This window comes from Haliotis rubra, unplaced genomic scaffold, assembly GCF_003918875.1.
Source record: "Haliotis rubra isolate DU_JTF1 unplaced genomic scaffold, ASM391887v1 Scf344, whole genome shotgun sequence".
Lineage (NCBI taxonomy): Eukaryota > Metazoa > Mollusca > Gastropoda > Lepetellida > Haliotidae > Haliotis > Haliotis rubra.
Window position 1 is genome coordinate 434695 of NW_025767018.1, and position 21611 is coordinate 456305.

Genomic DNA, 21611 nt, shown 5'->3' on the forward strand with positions numbered 1-21611 from the left:
GTTTTGAACTTAGAATTCTTACGCACACACACTAACAAGCCACACTCTTGGTATAACAATTATTTATTTCTAAACTTTAGCGTGATAAGGCCTAAAAAAAAAAAGCTTGTGGTTCCAAATATTCCGCTGAGCCTAACAATTTTACTCACCACATAATAAATTAAATTTATTTTTTGACACATGAGTAATGTTAAAATATTTTTCAAAAAAACCCAAAAAAACTACCTACCTACCCTAGTTCTGAAATGTAAGAAATCGGAACCACAACATTTATTTTTGGGGGCCTAATGTAAATCTGACAATCAGTGGAGGTTGTAAATTATGACACTGACTCTGAACACAGGGCAACTTGACATACAAGCAGGATAGTCACCTATCACAACCTTCACGTCAATTAATGAAGTCACAGCTCTTTGATAGGGTCTTACAAGTCACTGATAACCTATTCCATTAAAAACTCAAACATTTGTCCTTGTTCTACACCCTCCATTCTCTAAACGAACATAAAGATAACACAAAGTTCTGACGACTTGAAATTATGTCAGTTTCAATGTACAACCTGATACAAGTGTAGAAGTGAGCACAGCTCACATACCCCGCCTCCCACTTTGGGACATGGAAATGACTGATATTGATATATATAATGTGACATGGATCAGCAGCTCACAAGACTTTCTCCTTGACTCTACTAAACTTTATGTACATGTTAGATAATAGTTTTGCCATGTACTGATTACAGTAATAATTTATGGAAACATTATTTTTTTGTGTTTTCCGTGGAAACCTGATATACAATTGAACTTGTTGCACACAATGAAGTGGACATAGATGAAGATTGTTATTTTTTAGCACATGGCATATCTGTGGGTCATGATTAACTTGTGTATTAAGTTTGGTGAACCTAGCATATATAGTTTTGATGATATGCTGTGGCCAGGTAACCATCAAACATATTTTGCACCAAGTCATGTTTCCATGAAAACAACAACAAAACAAATTCTGAAAAAACTTTAAAATAGCAAAAGGCACATCAATGGGTAATGATTAACATGTGTGTGAAGTCTGGTGAACCTAGCAAACTTTAAGAGATATGCTCCGGACAAAACCATCAAACACATTTGGCACTAAGTCGTGTTTCCATGGAAAGAGCAATAAAACAAATGAAAAAAATTTAAAATAGCAAAAGGCACATGCATGGGTAATGATTAACATGTGTGTGAAGTTTGGTGAACCTAGCATGTAAACTAGGTTTCGGGACGGACGGACAGAATGAACGCTATATACCCCCGTTACTTCGTAGCGGGGGTATAATAAATGTTATATATATATATGATGTATATGCGATTCCTAATTATTAATTTACATTTGCTATATATATATAAATATAGGGGCGTGGTGGGTGAGCTGTCTAAGGCGTCAGGCTAGTGATCCAGAGAGCATGAGGTGTCGGGATCGAGCCCACCTGTTGCCGAGTGTTGAAACCTTGGAGTCAACTTTGTGTGCAGACTATTTCCGTGTTGTCACAACCCCTAGTGTACAGTACACAACCCTGTGCACTTAAAAGAACCCACGAATCTGTTGGTATATGACCAGATGGTGGCCACATGAATACGTGCAAACACCTAGTTGCTGGTACAGCAACGTGCAGTAAACTTGGACAAAGTACTGTGACTATGTGTCCCAGTCCACCCATCTGTGAATGGGTACCTCATAAGGATGGGAAAGCCGCAATAACTTCGGTGTGCCTTGTGGCAGCAAGAGTTGTATGATCCCCAGGGAGTTGAGATTGATAATAAGATGTGCTGTTGAGATTGACATCCAATGACATTCAGCAGTCAAGGCATCCATTTTGCCCACATGGAGGGTACTAAATTTTACATAACAATGCTGGAAAATATCATCACATCTCAACCATAAATTTCACAACCTGTCGTTTTTGCTTCGGCTATCAAATTTTTGCCAATTCCTCTTACAGTTTTTCTGCCATAATGAATCACTACTGCCAAACAAGAACGTTTTAGCTGTTCACTAGGGAATAGTATTTTTTTTAGTGGTAAGAACGATGGCTCCTCACAAAACTATATGAAACCATCAGACAGGAAACGTATACTCTGTTTGAAATTATCTGTTTTAATTTCGAGAAACCTAACTATGGTCATGACGATCTCAAGGCCAGACTAATTTTAGTTCAATATAAGCATCAGGACTAAGATATACAGCAAGCTATTGGGACTAAACAATAGTTCAATCTATTGTAAGCTCGGGATATGGCTGAGATAACAATGTGAGTTCATTATATCTGTCAGTTCATTGTAAGCATATTCATTATAAACATTAAAACTATAAATATAGTTTACCATATGTATATTTTGATAATAGCTTTCCACATCTGGGCTTCACACATGATACCCATGCGGGGAATCGAACCTAGGTCTTCGGCATGACAAGCCAACACCTTAACCATGAGGCTACCCCTCATTTTAAAATAGAAACATGTCATGGACAGTTGACAAATTTCAAACCTTAACATACAAATAATTTCTATTTTAATTATATCACTTGGATTATTCTCTATAGCCAATGTCCCCTCTATAAAACAAGTTATTTTAAAATGATTTGCAAAGTTTCAAATTTAAAGAATTCCCTTTTCTTTAATAAAATCTTTTTCCAACCTACAATATTTTTAAACAACATATTACGATAATCACATTAACAAAACAATTTTTAGGCCATAGTTCAGGAAAATCAATTAAATTTAATCCAATAAGTGACAATTTCAACACAATATGACAGCTGAGAATGATTAAATGGTGAAATGTGCACTATCTTTCCTGAAACAAGGAAGTAGGTTTTGCTGAATACCTAACTGATCCTAATGAAGCTGATTCCAAAACAAATGTTGCATAATGTCGGCAATAGCAAGTGGGTTAGCTGGTGAAAGACTAAGTGTTATTGAACACTGCAAAATACAAAATTACAGTTTGTAACCATGGAAACTAATCAAATCTACAAGTGGTTGATATTGTGAACAATGGCTGAACCACTAGGGTACAATGACAATCAGTCTCAGGACACAATGTAACCACTTCAGTCAACCAATACAACTGGCATGAGGTAATTGTGTATATGAGTGAGTGAGTGAATTACGTTTTATGCCGCTTTTAGCAATATTCCAGCAATATCACGGTGGGAGACACACGAAATGGGCTGCATACATTGTACCCATGTGGGAAATCGAACATGGCTTTTTGGCATAAAAGCGAACGATTTAACCACTAGGGCTGCAACAATTCGAGTAGATTCGATTCTTCGAAAATCGAATGTGACACCTTAGTTTCGATTTTTTTAAATCCATTATCACTATTTTGTTTCGATATTTGAATACCTATTAAAATTATTTCCACACAACCAGAACATAATTTTGACTCCAACTAGAGCAGTTTTGAGTGCTAAAATAAGGCGAAACATGATTGGTTGACGCCGGGCTAATTATCCAATGAGAACTGTTGTTAGTAGACATCGCTAAGTTGACAATGGATTTCACGCTAAACAAGCCGACTCTGAGAGTGAAATGAAATCTGATGTTTTTCACTTGTATGAAGAATCGAATTGAAAATGATCAAATCGAGGGTCCAATATCGAAAATCGAATCGAATTGAGGCCTGCGTGAATCGTTGCAGCATTATAACCACTAAGCTATCCTACCTCCTACCTATGAATAAACAATACCATTTAGAGAGTAGTCAAGTGTAACATGATCGGTTGAGTCCCATCGGATACTGACGCATGTAATCGCCAACACACAAGGTCAGTGATCTAAACCTTGATGGAAGCCACAGTGGCTGAGTGGAACTTTACCACCCAAGAGTACAAGAATCTGTCAGACGTAAAGATAAGCTGAGTATCTGAGTAAATTATGCAAATATTTATGTGAAAACTCAATTCCTATTAAGTCTATTACGTACAAGTAAGCTTAAATTTTTGTAAATACTCAATAAATGTGATCTTACCTGCCTACACACAAAAATGTCAAATCTTAGCTTGCGTATCGGTGGATTGATAAAATAACTGAGGCATATTGAGAGGTTCTGTTTCTTGACTTCATGAACTTGACAACTTGCAGTCTTTCTTAACGTTTAACTCATTTAAACTTATAAAAATTAATGGAAAATAAAATACCAATTTGTTTGATTACAATTTATTTGGTTACTCAAAGGAAAATTAGGAAAATTAGGATGACTGACTTGAGATTGGTTTTATCACACAAGCTTGAGATAACACAACTCATAACTCAACGACCCATAACGATATCTGTAGCTCTGATCTGTACTTCACTGAAAAAGTGTATTCCCAAATATAATATGTAACATTAGGTATTTGGACTCCACCAAATCCATGATTTATATAAACTCAGGAAGCTATGGAAATGAGAACAATATCATAATTCCATAATGAAACTGAAATGGCAAAAACATGAAGGACAATGTACATAAAACTGAATAGTTTAATATTGATAAGTTTGACACAAGTACTGAGGAAATAAAAACAGAAAGATACTGACAAGGAAATGGTGAGACTAAATTTAACAAATTTGACAAATTCCCATTTTTTCAGAATCTCGGAAAAACAGATGGTTTTCAGTCATATTATTTACACTAAGTCACCTACACTGACAATACCGAAGATGTATGTTAGACAACTTGAGTTTGAATCTCAATACTGGTTGTCACATAGAATTACTCAAATGGAAAACATGTTAGCTCACACGAAGTAGAGATTGAGCGTGACTTGCAATACTTGCAAAACTTTTGCTTTATTAAGTTTTTACGTACATGACTGTTCTCCTCATTCTTACTCTTACATGGACTGTGGTTTGCTGGTAGCAACAAAACTTATCGAAATGGAAAGACTCATTTAGAGTGTTAGCTTATTGTGTCATTATCGGAACAATTGTTTTATTAATCAGTTCGTTTAGTTGATGCTGATAAAATAATTTTACTCTTTGTTGCCAAAAGATTTCAGTTTGTTGTTTAACGCTCCACTCAGCAATACTTCAGGTGCACGATTGTGATCTGCATGAAACATTGTCTGGAGCATCTACTCGTGAAGATCTTCAGTAATCCATGCTTGTTGTAAGAGGCGACTAACGAGATCGGGTGGTCAGGCTTGCTGACTTGGTTGGTACATGTCATTGTGTCCCAATTGCGTAGATCGATGCTCATGCTGTTGATCACTGGATTGTCTGGTCCAGACCTGATTACTTACAGACCGCCGCCATACAGCTGGAATATTGCTGAGTGTGGCGTAAAACTTAACTCACTCACTATTCACTTTGTCTTCAGTTCATTTCCACCAAGACATTTAGGTTACAAACAGATTAAGACAGAAAACAGGGAGTTGTCCTTCATTTGACTTGTAGTCTAGCGGCTGTACATAAAGATGGCTGGGTTAATTTTCTAACACTCCAAATTTTCTATATCACGATAAAGCTGATAATTAAACTACAAATACACTGAGACGAACCATAGCTGCACCAGAGCGAACCAGTATAGCACCTCGGACAAAGTAGAAGCAAGGAAGTTAAATCAAGTATACTGACTATAACATCACCCTTGCATCTCGGTACATATCGCCATGTTTACCAGCAAACTGCAGCTTCCTTGGTTCAGAGTTTGTTAAGTCTCATATTGGGGATTAGACTCACATTTACTCCCAGAAATAAAATTATCTGATTAAAAAATATATCCACAAAATAAAAAGTTAAATCCAAATCGAGTCCAGAACAATCCTTAACAATCAATCAATTTCAACAATAATTCCCCAAAATATATTTATCTTATTTAAAATATTCATTTAAAAAAAGAGTTAAATCCAACAATTAATTTAACATTTTGTCAGAGAAAAAATGCTTTATCACTTAAGATAAATATCTACAAACTGAAAAATAATCCCAATGGAGACCAGTAAACTTTTCAATTTCAGGTATTGCGATAAGGCAATATAGACTTGCCAAATCTTTCTAGACTTCAGTTTGACTTATTTTTAATCTATTCTGGGGTTAAAACCAACGATCACAGGCTCCTGGCACACCCAAGGTACGCATCAGCATGCAGCACATCAGACCCATGTACCAAACATATACTGAACCATCTTTCCCTCTCTGTACTTAGGGCAGTACACCCTCTAAGTCACCTCAACATGTAGAAAAGTACATCAGAGAGTGAGTGAGTTTAGTTTTACGCTGCTTTTAACAATATTCCAACAATATCACAGCGGGGTACACCAGAAACTGAGTACAATGAAATCGGTAAGGGATTAATTTAGGTTTCTTAACTAAGTGCACATGCAAATCAAATTTGTAAAGAAAATCATTCTTTTATTCAAAATTGAGATTTTTTTAAGCTCTTTATAAATTTCTTTAAATCAGAAGTATGTCGATATTGTATTTTGAGATTCTAATTCAATGAACAACATAAAACGAAGCATTTGAAAAATCTTCCCGTTTAAGGGTCCTGTTATCAGAGACACACAAGCAACCTCTACAAAGCCATAAAATTAGTTGTTAGGTTACATAGATTATCAGGATTTGTAGGGGTTTTTTATGATTTGGAAATGTTTTACTAACATCTGTTGCAGACATAGTACAGAACATCAGCATGATCAGCCTCTGAGCTGGTCTAGATAACTCCCTGTACGTTCTGCAACATACATGTATTACGGAGTAACACTCAAGTGGGCCAAGATCAGATTATGCTTTCATATTTCTTACATAGTCTGGTTGTTTTTAAGGCACAAGATAAGAACATGAGCCAAAGATAATTTTATAATGTTTATGAAATAACACACCTGTAAAAGCAAAGGTCTCTGCTTCTGAAATCTGTGCCCTGAGCAAACTTGTGAAGGGGAGGTTTCAAAAGAACAAGATAGGGCCAAACCACAGATACCAAGGTAATCATATACACCAGCTGTATATATTCTTCATGAACACATTTTCACACCAGACAAGAAATATATCTGCCTTTTCCCAGTCAGTTCGATCCTTGCTATATAAAATCCTCCAGAAAGCTGAATTTTGTATCTTAACTTTTTTCTCAATTCATTATCATTATCAAGCCAGTTTTTGGTTTCGGAGTATCTAAAAGTGGTGCAAAGTTTTTGAGATGCTCCCTTCCAAACTAAAGACTCTATGGTGATTGGGTTAATTGGATTATCAGATCTGCTGGTATCGTGGTGACAGTTGAGTGACTTGGTTTGATAAAGGCTGTATGCAGTAGTCATGCATGACTGACATCTTTGGAATCAACTGCCAGGTATATTGGTTCCAGACATTGCGTACCAATAAAGCAATTATCATTTGTGAATAAAGATGATTAGAATCAGTGCCACAGGATATAAGTAGGTTCCAACCTTCACCAGTACCGAAATAGATTTTGTTTGCATGGCAATTCACAACCACAACTCACTCAGTGTTTGCTCTTGAGTGGTTTTGTAATGAAATATACATGCTATATACACAAGGGAATATGAAACATACGTGTTTTGTCCACCAACACATCAAATAACAGTTCGTGAGTGCTTGCTAATCTGTCTCAGAGTCCTTAACCATATGATCTCTCCCCCTGGCCAGGCCTTATTATGATGCTATAGTCCACAACTGCGAAATTATAGATTTTCCGGAAGTTTCGAGCCTCCAATCTGTGATTCCTTTTCAATTTCTTTTAATTGTTTGTTTCTATCAAATTATATATCTCTGAGAACAAGCTTTAGTCTTGTAAGCTGGCTTGTGGGAGAAGTTTTGTTACACAATTTATATCCTAAAGACCCATGAGATATAAAGGAATAGTATGCAATGTAGTATACAAGCCATATGAAATGTACAAGCCCCAGACACACAGGAATTGGAAACTGACATGAGATTAATGGCAATCCAATGTATTTCTGTACCCTTTACAACCATTCGAGATAACAACATATAGTGTATATAGTAGTCAGCAAATGACATTTTCTAATCTCTTTTCTCAAATCCAAGCGATATATGCCTACGTGTTGGAATGAGTGATATTGATCTGTGATGATTCATTGACAAGGAAACATCATCGATGACTTGTCCTTTTCTGACAATGCAGTGGAACTTCCATTCAATCCAGATGAAATCAATTCTGAATTTGAGCTTCAGAGGTTATAGCAATTTGGTAAATGTAAACTGTTAGAATGTGCCCCATAAATCAATTGTGAACGATTATGTTATGGGTGAATGGAATTTAATCAGAGCGCTGCATGATCTTTGGCACAGACGAGTATGACAAGAACACCTAAACTCAGACTGACTGACTGAGTTTGGTTTCACGCCGCTTTTAGCAATATTCCAGCAATATCACGGCGGGGGACACCAGAAATGGGCTTCACACATTGTTCCCATGTGGGGATTCGAACCCGGGTCTTCGGCGTGACGAGCCAACGCTTTAACCACTAGGCTACCCCACCGCCCCCCTGAACTCAGATGGTTAAATGTGAACCCTTAACCCTGATACGCCCCAGAAATGTGATTTTCATCAGTAACCTTGGAATACTAACCTGTTTTCAACAATGTTCAAGCACTAGATCATAAATTGATGGTTATATTGAATAATGATCCTACCCAGACATCTTTATATCATTTGTGATGGTTATAACTATTAAAATGTTATAATGTTTAACAACCTAAACAATGTTGCACTTTTCTTCTAATTGTTGATTGAAATCTTTTTGTGACATGACAATTTTTCATTTTTTAACTTTGCTATCGCTCTTTAGACTATATACATTACCTTCGTTTCCATGGCGATATACTGACGAAAATAGAGCTATCCGAATGTGTAATGACATCAGCTATCTCAGAAACATGACCATCTCGTTCTCTGGATGTTTGACATTTCAAGAATATGAACTCAAGATTTACACTGCACGCTCGCGTTTAAATTTCCATTTCTTGTGAAAGCTGCTATTTAGTTCGCCACAAATATGCATGTTGTGTTTGTTTCTTGTGTATCTATTTCAGATCCAAGAAAACTCGCCGGTTTAGCACAGGTGGCTAAGTTAACTGACAAAGAAATTAACATTGACAACTGCACATTGACACTGTCACGCGTGCCGTGGATACTGTGTTGCCCACTCGGTCGCTCCCATGGCGTTGGATTTTCATCATGATTTGTGAAATCAACGTGTGTTTGCATTTATGTCACTGTCACAGTGAAATATACACTTCTGCATTTCATCTCAGTACAAAGAATATGAAAGAAATATCGGTTCGTACTTACAACTGAGCAAGGTACTGCTGCACCCAGTACAAGCATTCTCCTTCGATTTCTGATGTCAACACAAAATCCCAAATCAATCTTATTGGTGGGTCATCTTCATCAGTTACAGAAGTGTCTATTTCATTACAAAATTTATCCAGAAACTTCCTGAATGAGGAGAGCAGTTCAGCTCGCTGGGACCCCTCCATCCCGTAAACAAGCACTGTCACACCATACTCGAAGAAAAGCTTATATGTGCACATAAAGCAGTGACGTCACAGCGACAGGCAGCGGCGCCATTTTCGAAACATGTGCGTGATGGTGTTTGTAAACAGAACATATGTTGACGGTATATGATCAAGGAATTTGACGTCATGTTTGATCATTGTCAGCCTGATAACCCGGTTTATCCATAGTTTGATTTGTTAATGAGATTATTGAACTGTTTGGTTGTAACAGTGCGCAGTGACGTGGCGACTGACAGCTAGTGTCGTGCACTGACCTTGACAGCTGAAACTTTCAGCACCAGGAATTCGGAAACATATCACAGATTACCCACTGGTAAGAAGTGTCATGCGAAAATTCCCACAGGGAAGTTGCCTTCCTCGTGTATTTTCATGACAAATGTGTACTTTTCCGGTGCACTTTTAGGCGCTCGTTTTCTAGTTTTACATAGCTCTTTCTCAAAACACCAGATCTTGCCCACGAATTATGAACTTTTAATGAAGGGATAAAGTCATTATCACAGATGTTTGTATTGAACAGGTATACCCATTTTATTGATCTGTGAATAATTACACATACAGACTATAGAGTGCATTCACTTCGTCCAATATCACCATATAATTTTTTTAAATTATTTTTACCTACAGCATGATTCCTTACATGAAGTCCCAATAGGCCATTTCATCCTCTCGGCTAAACTTGTATCTATCACTACTAAGGATGGGTTCTTTAGGGACTGGTCTATGATGGGCACTTCAGCTACACAGTTAGAAGCCCCTGTTAGCAGCTATAGACCCCTAGGATGTCAGTGTTCACAATTAGAAGTGAAATTCAAGGGTTCCTCATGACCCCTCATGATGTAAATGATTTAATGAGTTCTGAGATTAAACAACATATAGGAGAATTAACATATCACGAACCCCGGGACCACAACCAAACTCTGAATACACACACATATTTCTTTATATTCCCCATCCAAATGACACTGCTGTGTGATTACACCACAATGTAGCTAATTAATTGCTCCCTAATTTTAATTACTGCACAGTGTAGCTGATTGCATGGTAATTATAAGTACTTCACCAAAGAACTCATTGATTTACATAACCCCATTCATACGATCAGTTTAAATGAACTCATTAAGCAACATTGATAATCCTACCTTCTGATTTATTATTATCAATTTTGGATAACTGTCTGTTTTTGAAATACTGAGGGAAACAGTTAAATGTGGATATCCTATTTAGAAAGTTACCCTTTTATCTTTTTTGATTGCCATCTTAGAACGTGATGAATTCTTGGCTCCGAATCAACCGCTACAACAAATGGTGGGGTAGCGTAGTGGTTAAAGTGTTCGCTCATCACGCCAAAGACCTGGGTTCTATTCCCCACATTGGTACAATGTGTGCAGTGATTTACAGGACGCGAATTCCTGCGTCCTATACGCATAAAATTGACAATGGACGCAACAAAATTTTCAGCACATCCACAGGGACGCAGAAAAAGTCCAAATACTTTTTTGTAAAAATTCCAATCAAGTAACAATAGGTTATCACAGAGTTTGCTACTAGCTGGGTTATGGTGTCATTTGCAATAATTACTGTAACAATGTGATGATCATGATACACAATACAAAAACAGTATTAATAATAATGTTTAAGTGTCTGGGACCCCATTTTGTTGTCCAGGACTCCTGAAAATTAAGAGTATGAGTCCCAGGGACCCTCAAATACAGGACTCAAAGTAAATCCCTGTGTGTGAATCCCATTTCTGGTGTCCAGGACTTGATGTTGCTGAAATATTGCTGAGAAAAGCCATACTCATGTACTCACTCCAATAATATAAGTGCTATATTGTTTTCTTAGATGAACCTAATAACACTTCATCTGTAGTTGTGATGATAAACCACAAAAATAAATATGCAGGGCTCCAGATAATTTTTCAACATCAGGAGTACGTACTCCATATTTTTTCACTACAGGAGTACTGGAAAACCTTAGAGTACATTTAGAGTACTGAGTGGAATTTAATGGCGTATCAGTAATCTTGTGTTTCGTTTCATATATGCACCACAACATTGCTAGTCTTGTGTAAACAGGTCAGTAAACAATAAAACAATACTTTTTCAGATAAATACGTCTGTAAATGATTCTAAGACCATACACCATTGCTGTGGTGCGTACCTGCTATGTTTTCTAAATTATTTGCTACCGTATCATGCATATTTTGTATCCGTACATACGCCGATACGGCCCTTATCTGGAGCCCTGAATATGTGAGAACAAAAATAGTGTGATGTCATGTAAATGGTTTTATATATATTAGTTCCCAGGATGCCGACTCCCCGCAGCCTAGGGACGTTCCCCATCAGCCCTGCAATGAAGGCTAAGTTGACCACCGCAGGCTTCCTGACCGTCTCCGATCTGCAGGACCTCAAGCCAAGCGAGCTCAGCAAGGGTGGGGAACATTGTTGTGTACAGGCTCAGGGATTTACCTGAACAGGCTCAGAGTCTCATATTCAACCTTCCGTCTGCATGCAGAAAATGTCTCTTGGAGTGAATGCATGATTAAGGTTTAAGCTGCTTTGAACATAAGCTGACCATAAGCTCAGACATACAATTTTTGTTGAAAGTATATGATACTGAAGCACGAAAACTGAACTCGGCGGCCAGTAATCTCTGTACATGTTGAGAATCAATTTATGGGTAAGCGTACCATGCACTTTGTTATGTTGTGATTAGTGTTGGGAATTGGTTAAAATCTCATAATTGATGATTGGTTGTGATGCCTCAAGCGAATTGAGACACCCTATGTATACAGCATTTTGTTTGTACTTAGAGTTAGGCGTGACTGCTGAAGCGGCCCTCGAGGTCATCAAGACAGTGTTCCAGGAGGACACAGGGGGGAGTGGCAGCAGGAGGTCGTCGACAATGAGGTCAGTCACGGCGTTGGAGATGTTGCAGGTTGAACAGAGTCTTCCAAACATTTTCACCTTCTCAGAGAAACTTGATGACATCCTAGGTGGAGGTGTACCTCTTGCCAAAATCACAGAGTTCTGTGGTGCCCCAGGAATTGGTAAAACCCAAGTTTGGTAAGTTGGAGAGGTGAGGTGAGGTGAAATTGGATTTAACGTCGTGCTTGAGAATATTTCGCTCATATGACGACGTGCATGCGTGTGTGTGTGTATGTGCGGCTGCTTGTACTAGCCCAGGCTGAAGCTGGTTTTATAGTGCTAGCCCACTGAGATACCATGCCGCAGTGAAGCATGGATACCCCACTCAGACACATTATACTGACTCCAAGCCGACCAGTCCTTGTTGTACCCATTAATGCCGAGCGCCAGGCAGGGACCAACAAGTACCATATTTTAACGTCTTTTGGTATGACGCGGTCGGGGATCGAACCCGCGACCTTCTGCTCTCCGGGCGGATGCTCTAACCACTACACCACGGAGGTGGTCGGTAAGTTGGTGAGGAAACACATCCAGATGTATAACACTTCTCTGTATGGAGGCCATTCTGTACATGTGTCTCACCAGTAACAGTACAGTGAGTGACATCATGAGTATAAATCTGCTGCGTTAGCATAAAATGACACACACAAACCAAGTCAGTAAGCCGGACCACCCAATCACCTTTGTTGCCTTCTACGATTGGTTGGTTTGATTGTTGTTAAACACAGCACTCAGCAATATTCCAGTTATATGGCTGTGGTCTGTAAATAATCGAGTCTGGGCAAACAATCCAGTGATCAACAGCACGAGCATCGTTTAATGCAAATTTGTATGCCATGACATGTGTCAACCAAGTCAGCGAGCATGTCCACCCGATCCCGTTAGTTACCTCTTACGACAAGCATGGGTTACTGAAGAACAATTCTACCCGGGATCTTCAGGGGATTCTCAAGTGGCTTCCTCATTCAGGCTTCAGAAATACTTGTATTTGGGTACCAATGGCTCACTCAGAATAAGACACTGCTGCCTGAATGTCATACTTTGAAATACATTTACTTAACAGAGATACATTGTGACATGTTTTGATATAATGTACCTTTGCACACATTAATAATAATAATAATAACTAGGATTGTTCAAATAAAACTCATTTTGACTCTGTACTTACCATGTGTACTAACGCAGACTTGTTCTTATCACTATATGGCTGGCTGGAATAAAAGCGGCGACGTAAAGCCCAACTCAACTCAACCCAACCTTTAAAAAAATTACTGTGGTGCGGTTAAAGGCGGGGTTCCAACCTGAGATTAATTTGGCATTGATTCAATGCTGCTGGCCACAAACGGAAAATTCACAAACTGCAGAAAAACATATACTATAAGAGAGATTACTGGTACATGTTGCAGACTGCTGGAGAGATCACATCCTGGCAATTCCAGAGCACTAATTCTTTTTAATGTAGACTTATGAACAACAGAGTTACGGCCTTTTAAAGAGGGAACTATTTCTGTGGGCACTGGAAAACCAGGACACGGGCAGTGGTGCTAGATTTTACGACACTTCCTCCAGCTATCTCACAACTGAAAAAATGCGAAATCCTAATGTCCCTCACTGTTTGTGGCGTAATTGTGGCGTAACTATTGACTTTTACATAATGATAATGTGAAGCAAAATTGTTCCACATTTTATTGTCTACAGTTTGGTACCTTCAAAAAGAAAATCCATTGTGTTTTCGCAGAGCTGTGAACCCTATAAAAATGCGTTTGGCCAAAAATTGACCAACTTCCAAGGGCAATAACTCCGACACTGTTCAAGATATCGATATGCATTGAACAACCTAAGTAGTCCAGAGTGTGGGCTTTAAAACGATATATAGAACACTATTGTACTATTTGCCGTTCAGGAGCAGAGGATTGTTAAACAGAGGCACCGGCAAAAAGGTGCAGAAATTTCTTAATCGCTAAGGCTGTGTTTAAGGCCGTAATGGTGACGTTATTATTGATTTTTCATAACCATGATGTGAAGCAAAAATGTTTCCCTTCAATTACCTACAGTTTGATACTATGGAAGATGGAATTCATTGATTTTTCGCAGAGTTGTGACCTCTTTCTTAACCCTATAAAAATGCGTCTTAAAAAATAAGACCTAATAATTGGCTTGTATAGTGCCTAGTTTACATCATAGATGTTCAACGGCGCTGCATACATCGTTAAAAACACAATAAGTGTGAAAAGAGTTCTATTCAGAAGCCATCTTGAAGAAGTAGGTTTTGAGCAAGTTCTTGAATAATGAATGGGACTCAGTTCGTCTGAGGGTGACTGGAAGATTGTTCCATAGAGCTGGTGCTGCTACAGAAAAGGCTCTATCACCCATGGAGGTTTTAGTGCTGGGCTGTGTTAGTCTTAACGTATCTATTGATCTAAGAGCTCTGGTGGCTACATGCAGATGTACAAGCTGGCGAAGGTAGTCACAGGACTGGTCATCGTAGAGGCAGTTATGAGTCAGTAGCAGAATCTTGAAGTAGATCCTGTACTTTACTGGAAGCCAGTGAAGGGATTTCAGAACTGGCGATATATGGTCATGGCGATGGGTTCGAGAGACCACACGAGCTGCTGCGTTTTGAATTTTCTGCAATTTAGAAAGTGTTGAAGATGCCGTGTTGCAAAAGAGTGAGTTGCAATAGTCCAGCTTTTAATTGTACAAACACATATAATGACCTTTAACTTAAGAATCTTCTAAATGTTTAATGTTTATGATTAGAACAAAAAGAGCTATTGTTTGTACTATGTGTCAATTGCAGCATGCAGCTCGGCATTGATGTCCAAATTCCTGAATGTTTCGGTGGTCTGGATGGAGAGACTGTTTACGTAGACACAGAAGGGAGTTTCATTGTTGAGCGGATGGTGGACATTGCATCTGCTACAGTTGAACATTGTAACAATATCGCACAAATGGATGGCTCAGACGGTGAGTTGAACATCATAATTACGTCGTAATAATCTCTAATACACAAGCAGCAGTGATATAGACTCTCAGTTGTCACTGTATATTACAAAATGTCATAATTATAAAGAAAACTTGCAGTTGGTTTTGGAACATTTTGTATTTTAATTCTTAAGAAAAATACCCGAGAAGATTGGGGTTAGAATTGTTCTTCAGTAACCCATGCTTGTCATAAGAGGTGACTAACAGGATCAGGTGGTCAGGTTTGCTGACTTGGTTGACACTTGTCATTGTATCCTAATTGGGTTGATTGATGTTCATGCTGTTGATCACTGGATTGTCTTGTCCACACTCGATTATTTACAGACCACTGCCATATGGCTGGAATATTGCTGAATAATGCATTAAACAACAAACCAATCTTAAGAAAAATCCACCAAGACTCATTGAGTTGAAAGACCTGGAAGAGTTACCTCCCTTTAGAAGTGATTACTTATTAAGTTATTTTGGAACTGCAGATTCTCATATCAGCTGTTCTCAGGTCAGCACTCAACAAAGAACAATGTTGGATATTGAGCACTTGTAAAAGACTTTGCAGTTGAAATGTAATATATATAATAATAATCATTTAATAAAATACCTTGTGATTATCTTTGAAAATGTGGAAATGAAGAACATATTGACAGGCTAAATGAACTCAATTTTATTTACCCAGTGGCACACACATGGAAGTATTAATGATGATTGTGTATATCAATAGTAAACATATTTCAACATTTTAACTCACTTAGTAATATATTTGTAACAGAATGAAATGTTACTAAGAAGTAATGCGGAAGTGTCAAAAGTAACAGTGTTGTTATTCAGATTGTGATCATGAAGTGTTTGTGAACGCACACGCACACACACACACACACACACACACACAGACAGACAGACAGACACACAGAGAGAGAGAGAGCACCGATATCCAGCTCACTTGCTCAAAGGCACTTTGTTTTTCCCCCGATCACTGGATGTCAATCTCAATGGCACGTTGTATTATCAATTTCAACTCCCTGGGGACCATACAACTACATACAGGCAAGGAGGAATTAAAGATTCCCAGTTAACTACATTCTGAACCTTGGCAAGGAACTTTCACCTTATTTCATTAGAGACAGATAATCCAAACTTCCAAGATATGAGTAGGTTATTCTTGATATTACCAATTGTCGTTTGTTCTTTAGAAGTGTAGAAAGTGTGGGTTACCTGATCTATTGTAAGTAAATTGTCATATAACATTAACACTGGATGATGTCATCTTCAGTTATTGGCGATTTTGTGTTCATTTGGATGGTGGTCTCTTCAACAAATGGTGAAAGTTGTTGTAATGGTCAGTGATACTTATGAAAACCTCCCGTATTATTGCAGTTATATGTGGCTGCTGACTCGTGAAATGTATTTATTCCAGATGTGAAGAGGCTGCCAGCAACTTTAATTTAGAAAAACTGTTATCGGGGATCCACTATTTCCGTTGCCATGACTACATAGAGCTTTTGTCCACTGTACACCTATTGCCAAAATTTCTTTCTGAGCATAAAAAGGTAAGAATTCGGACATCCAGTTCTACGAACAGCCCTGCCAGGCTGCCCAATTCTAATATGTTGGTATCAGCTATTATGAGTGGGCTTGAATATTTCAGCAGTGAATAGGTAACAAGATGGTCATAATGTGTTTTACCCTTTATCACGCAGTTTGGATTAACCATGGTAATACATGTATAATAATAATGTCTGTGAGGTGCGTGTGATTTATTAGGCACTCTACAAATGTATTGATTTGTGGATGGATGGATGGGTGAGTGAACAGAAGGATGATAAAGGGGTGGGATAAAGGGGTGGGATAAAGGGGTGGGTGAATGGATGATGGATGGGTTATAGATGTAACATATGTTATAGTTGGAATTACACTTTCTCAGTAAAGTACGGATTCTTGTACTTTTTGGTGGCTTGATTCCCATCCAGGATTCGAACCCACATCCTCAGAGTCAGGCACTCAGCCACCGTGACTTCCACAGGAAAGTGTTATCCCAAATATAACATGTTACGTTTGACCACTTTCTAAATGGCACTGTGGATTATAAATGGGCAGATGGATGGTTGGGTGGGTGGATAGATGGATGGATGGATGGATATATATCGACAGATGGATTGATATATCAATGGATGGATGGATATATCGATTGGGCGGATGGATGGATGGATGGATGGATGGATATATCAATGGATGGATGATATATCGATAGATGGATGGATGGATGGATGGATATATCGATGGATGGATTGATATACTAGTATCGATGGATGGATGGATAGATATATGGATGGATGGATGATAGATATATCAATGGATGGATGGATAGATATATCAATGGAAATATGGATGGATGGATGGATATATATATCAATGGATAGATGGATATATCAATGGATAGATGGATATATCGATGGATGGATGGATAGATATATCAATGGATGGATGGATATATCAATGGATGGATGGATATATCAATGGATGGATGGATATATTGATGGAATGATGGATGAATGGATGACTGAGTGAGGGTAAATAACCATGGGAAGGAGGGAGGGAGAGAAAAGTGACCATTCCTCAATTTACAGATTAGAAAGACATTATTATAACTCATTCATCAAATAATATTAGGAGGATATATATTGATATATTGATTGCCAATCGTTTGAGCAGGTGAAGCTTGTCATAGTGGACAGTATCGCATTCCACTTCCGTCATGATTTTGACGACATGTCGCTGCGAACACGCCTCCTCACATCCATGGCCCAGAGCTTCATCAGGCTGGCAACAGAGCACAAACTAGCTGTGAGTCAGTGCAGTACTGCTCGTGAATAGTCGACACGATAACCTGTTATGGGATAAAGTTCTTTTGTTTCTTTATGCAACTTGATCAAGTCAAATGCAAGTATTGTTACTTGATTCAGTTCTCCGATTCACTATTATTATTTTTTGTATCATAGGGACGGTGGGGTAGTCTAGTGGTTAAAGTGTTCGCTCATCATGCTGAAAATCAGGGTTCGATTCCCCACCTGGGTACAATGAGTGAAGCCCATTTCTGGTGTCCTCTGCTGTGATTGTTGCTGGACTATTGCTAAAAGCGGCATAAAACTAAATTGACTCACTCACTTTGGTATCATCTACACAAGTGGCAGGAAAGTTGCTGATGCGGCATAAAGGAACAGTTATTTATTTATTCTCTGGTATCAGGGACAAAATTCAAATATGGTCAGATATCTCCCAGGGGGTAATGGCTCCTTTAAGATCATCACATTTGTTTAGGAATTTGCATACAGATTCAAGTGTCTCGGTTGTTGAGGCAGTTGCTTCCTTAACTGGAAACCCCAAGTTGAATCTCATAAAATTAGATCATAGTTCACACTCATGTCAGACCAGAGGTTGCTTACTAGATCAGTCAAGTAGCAGTGGTTACGTTTTTCAACCATGCGACCACAAAAAGGTTAATTCTTAATGAGAGCTACAAGCTGTACAAATTATATCATCGAAATCATTGTCTGTTTCTCCTTTCAATATTTCAAAGGGAAGAGAACCTTTTTTGAAAAATAATTCAATCTTGGCATTCCAGAACATTTGTTTGTTCATTTATTCAAAGTGTATTGGGGTAGCAAGTGGTTAAAGCGTTGCTCTGGAATGGAAGTTGCCCATACTCAGTCAGCAGTCAGTCAAAGTGTAAATGGAAGTTGCCACTAGTGTCATAAAGCAAGAAAATTCCATTTTGATTGGCTAATGCTGACTCCTCACAAGTCAATTTATTGGCTGATCAAAGTTTATGATCAATTCTGAACGGTGGCACAGAGGTTTACATAAATACCATTTAAACAGTTAAACAGTCCTTAAACCCAGGTCACTCACTCACATACATACATGTTTCAGGTAGTGCTGACCAACCAGATGACCACCAAGATGGGTGGGGGTGCAGCTGGGGGTTCCCACCTAATCCCCGCCCTGGGGGAGAGCTGGGGACACGCCAGCACCATCAGGGTAGTGCTGTACTGGGAGGGCAATAACAGATACGCCCTGCTCTACAAGTCACCCTCAAAGAAAGAAGCTGTGGTGCCGTTCCAAATTACGGTAAGTTAATATCAGTTGGTCATATTAAGCCTTTTACAGTCATCCCTCACCATTATACAGGTCTCAGGTCCATGAATCACTCTACATTATCTGAATTTGGTTAGGTATCTCCCTTATGCAAAATGTACATTAAAGCATGACAGCTAATTCATGTCTATTGGGTGAAGTCATTCTGCTTCAGAAACGAAAAAAAAAAGATTTAAAAAAACTTTTAATGAAACTTTTCTGTTATGTGCTCCGTTCATGTACAGTTGTTCCTGGGGTGGTGGGGGTAGCCTAGAGGTTAAAGCGTTAAGCTCATCTGAAGACCGGGTTCAATTCTGAAGACCCGGGTTTGATTCCCCATATGGGTACAATGTGTGAAGACCCATTTTTAGTTGTGCAATCAGCTGCGTCCCCATTCCGCAAGGCCTCGGGTAATATTGCTGGAATATTGCTAAAATGAGACAGAACTCAGTCATGTTAAACCCAAAGTCACTCACTCCATAAGTTGAATCAGTTGTCCCCGTGTTCTGATTGGATTAATTAGTTTCAGATGGAAATATGGGTGGTATGACAAGTAACCTCTGTGGGAAAGAGAATGGGGTACAATGTGAAGCCCATTTCTGGTGTCCCCACCGTGATATTGCTGGAATATTGCTAAGGTAAACCCAAAGTCACTCACAGAGTGTCATGGAGTCATCAGGAGACAACCCACCCAGAAGGAGGGAACCCACCCAAACGCCAGAGAGTCTCATGACATGAGTGTTTGACAATACCTACCTGTGTTAGTAAATGTGCATGATGAAAGCAATCTTACATACTATACTCCAGCCATATAGACCTATGAACAGATGAGGAACAAGACGAGAATCTGGCTGCTATGATGAGTGACCTATGATAAGTGTCATCAGAACCTGATGATCTGGCTCCCTCCCAGTGTTTGCAATACTTTAATTTGACAGTTGGCCATCAGGGCCTGGTGCCTCCTGCAGGCTTTATCTACAGGCCCTGAATGAAATCTGCAGGCCCGTTTTGTTAAGGTCAAACCAATAATACAAAATAGACTACACTGTACACAATTTCACACTGTTTCTACAAAATCAGTTAACGCAACCCTATGGTTGAGAACTTGACATTCCTATGCGGAAAACATTGAAGCCAGGAAGTGAAACTGTAAGTTATCGTAATATGATGGATCATGGATGATTTACGAACCTTATTAAGAACGAAATTATGGGAAAGATTCAAGGTGAAAAAAAAATGACAAATAATTTACAGAAGGCACAAGGGCCTGTAAATATTTCAAACTGCCGGCGAGATACAGTAACAACCGGCGATGGGCCTCCGGGACGGCGATTATTTTGAACACTGCTCCCTGCTCATGCTGTTAACTTGTTGGTCTGAACAAGATGTGATTGTTTTGTCATATAGGATATTGCTATGTCAAGTAACAAGGATTCGACAGTTTGCCCAAAGCAGTGTGTTGCACAGGTACTGAGTAAATGTCCTGAGAAGTGAGGTGATGTCCAGTTAAACATTGTGTTCAAGATTACTGCACTGATCTCGTGATGTGCATGTATAGGTGGGATTGTTATGCAGCTGCTGGCACAAGTCCGATTAATGCCACTGCTATAGTGCCAGTGCCAGCCCATACTGAGTTGCAGTCTAACAGATATTCTCATGAAAACAGGGGCAGTGGGGTAGCCTAGTGGTTAAAGCGTTGGCTCGAGTTCGAATCCCCACAAGGGCACATTGTGTGAAGCCCATTTCTGGTGTACCCAGCTGTGATATTGCTGGAATATTGCTAAAAGCGACGTAAAACCATACTCACTCACTCATGAAAACACATCCTCGGGTATACGTTACCATCACTCTCCACAATACCCTGGATGCATCCACAATTTGGCCTGATGATTTTATTACCTCCCTTGGCTGGCTTTATATCCAATCAGGTGTCTACGCTGGGAAGTTGAGCAAACCAATCAAAACTCACTTTTGCTTCTTAAATTATCTAACCATTTAAACTTGGCAGCACAGTTGATGCAGAGGTATTCGTAAAGAGGTAGGAG

The 21611-nt window shown here is 38.9% G+C and overlaps 2 protein-coding genes across 2 annotated transcripts in view; one reads left to right on the forward strand and one right to left on the reverse strand.

Annotated features, from left to right (window-relative positions):
- LOC124284760 (protein phosphatase 1E-like) overlaps positions 1–9537 on the reverse strand; it is a 78377-nt gene extending 68840 nt beyond the window's left edge. Inside the window, exon 1 of the mRNA XM_046720862.1 lies at positions 9297–9537. Coding sequence (XP_046576818.1) covers positions 9297–9484 — 188 coding nt within the window. The 5' untranslated portion in view covers positions 9485–9537. The remainder of the gene's footprint in view (positions 1–9296) is intronic.
- An 18-nt stretch (positions 9538–9555) lies between these two features.
- LOC124284734 (DNA repair protein RAD51 homolog 3-like) lies at positions 9556–20558 on the forward strand. The gene is made up of 8 exons (XM_046720839.1): positions 9556–9836; positions 11826–11957; positions 12339–12591; positions 15254–15424; positions 16868–16982; positions 18145–18276; positions 19363–19560; positions 20505–20558. The coding sequence occupies exons 2-8, from the start codon at positions 11834–11836 to the stop codon at positions 20556–20558; spliced, it is 1047 nt and encodes a 348-aa protein (XP_046576795.1). The 5' UTR covers positions 9556–9836; positions 11826–11833.
- Positions 20559–21611: the final 1053 nt, after the last annotated feature.

Excerpts from the sequence above, each read along its gene's own strand:
- LOC124284734 (XM_046720839.1), top strand. The coding sequence starts at position 11,834 with ATGCCGACTCCCCGCAGCCTAGGGACGTTCCCCATCAGCCCTGCAATG. Across the intron at positions 12,592-15,253 it reads ATTGGTAAAACCCAAGTTTG|CATGCAGCTCGGCATTGATG; the intron begins GTAAGTTGGAGA and ends TGTCAATTGCAG. Across the intron at positions 16,983-18,144 it reads TTCTTTCTGAGCATAAAAAG|GTGAAGCTTGTCATAGTGGA; the intron begins GTAAGAATTCGG and ends TCGTTTGAGCAG.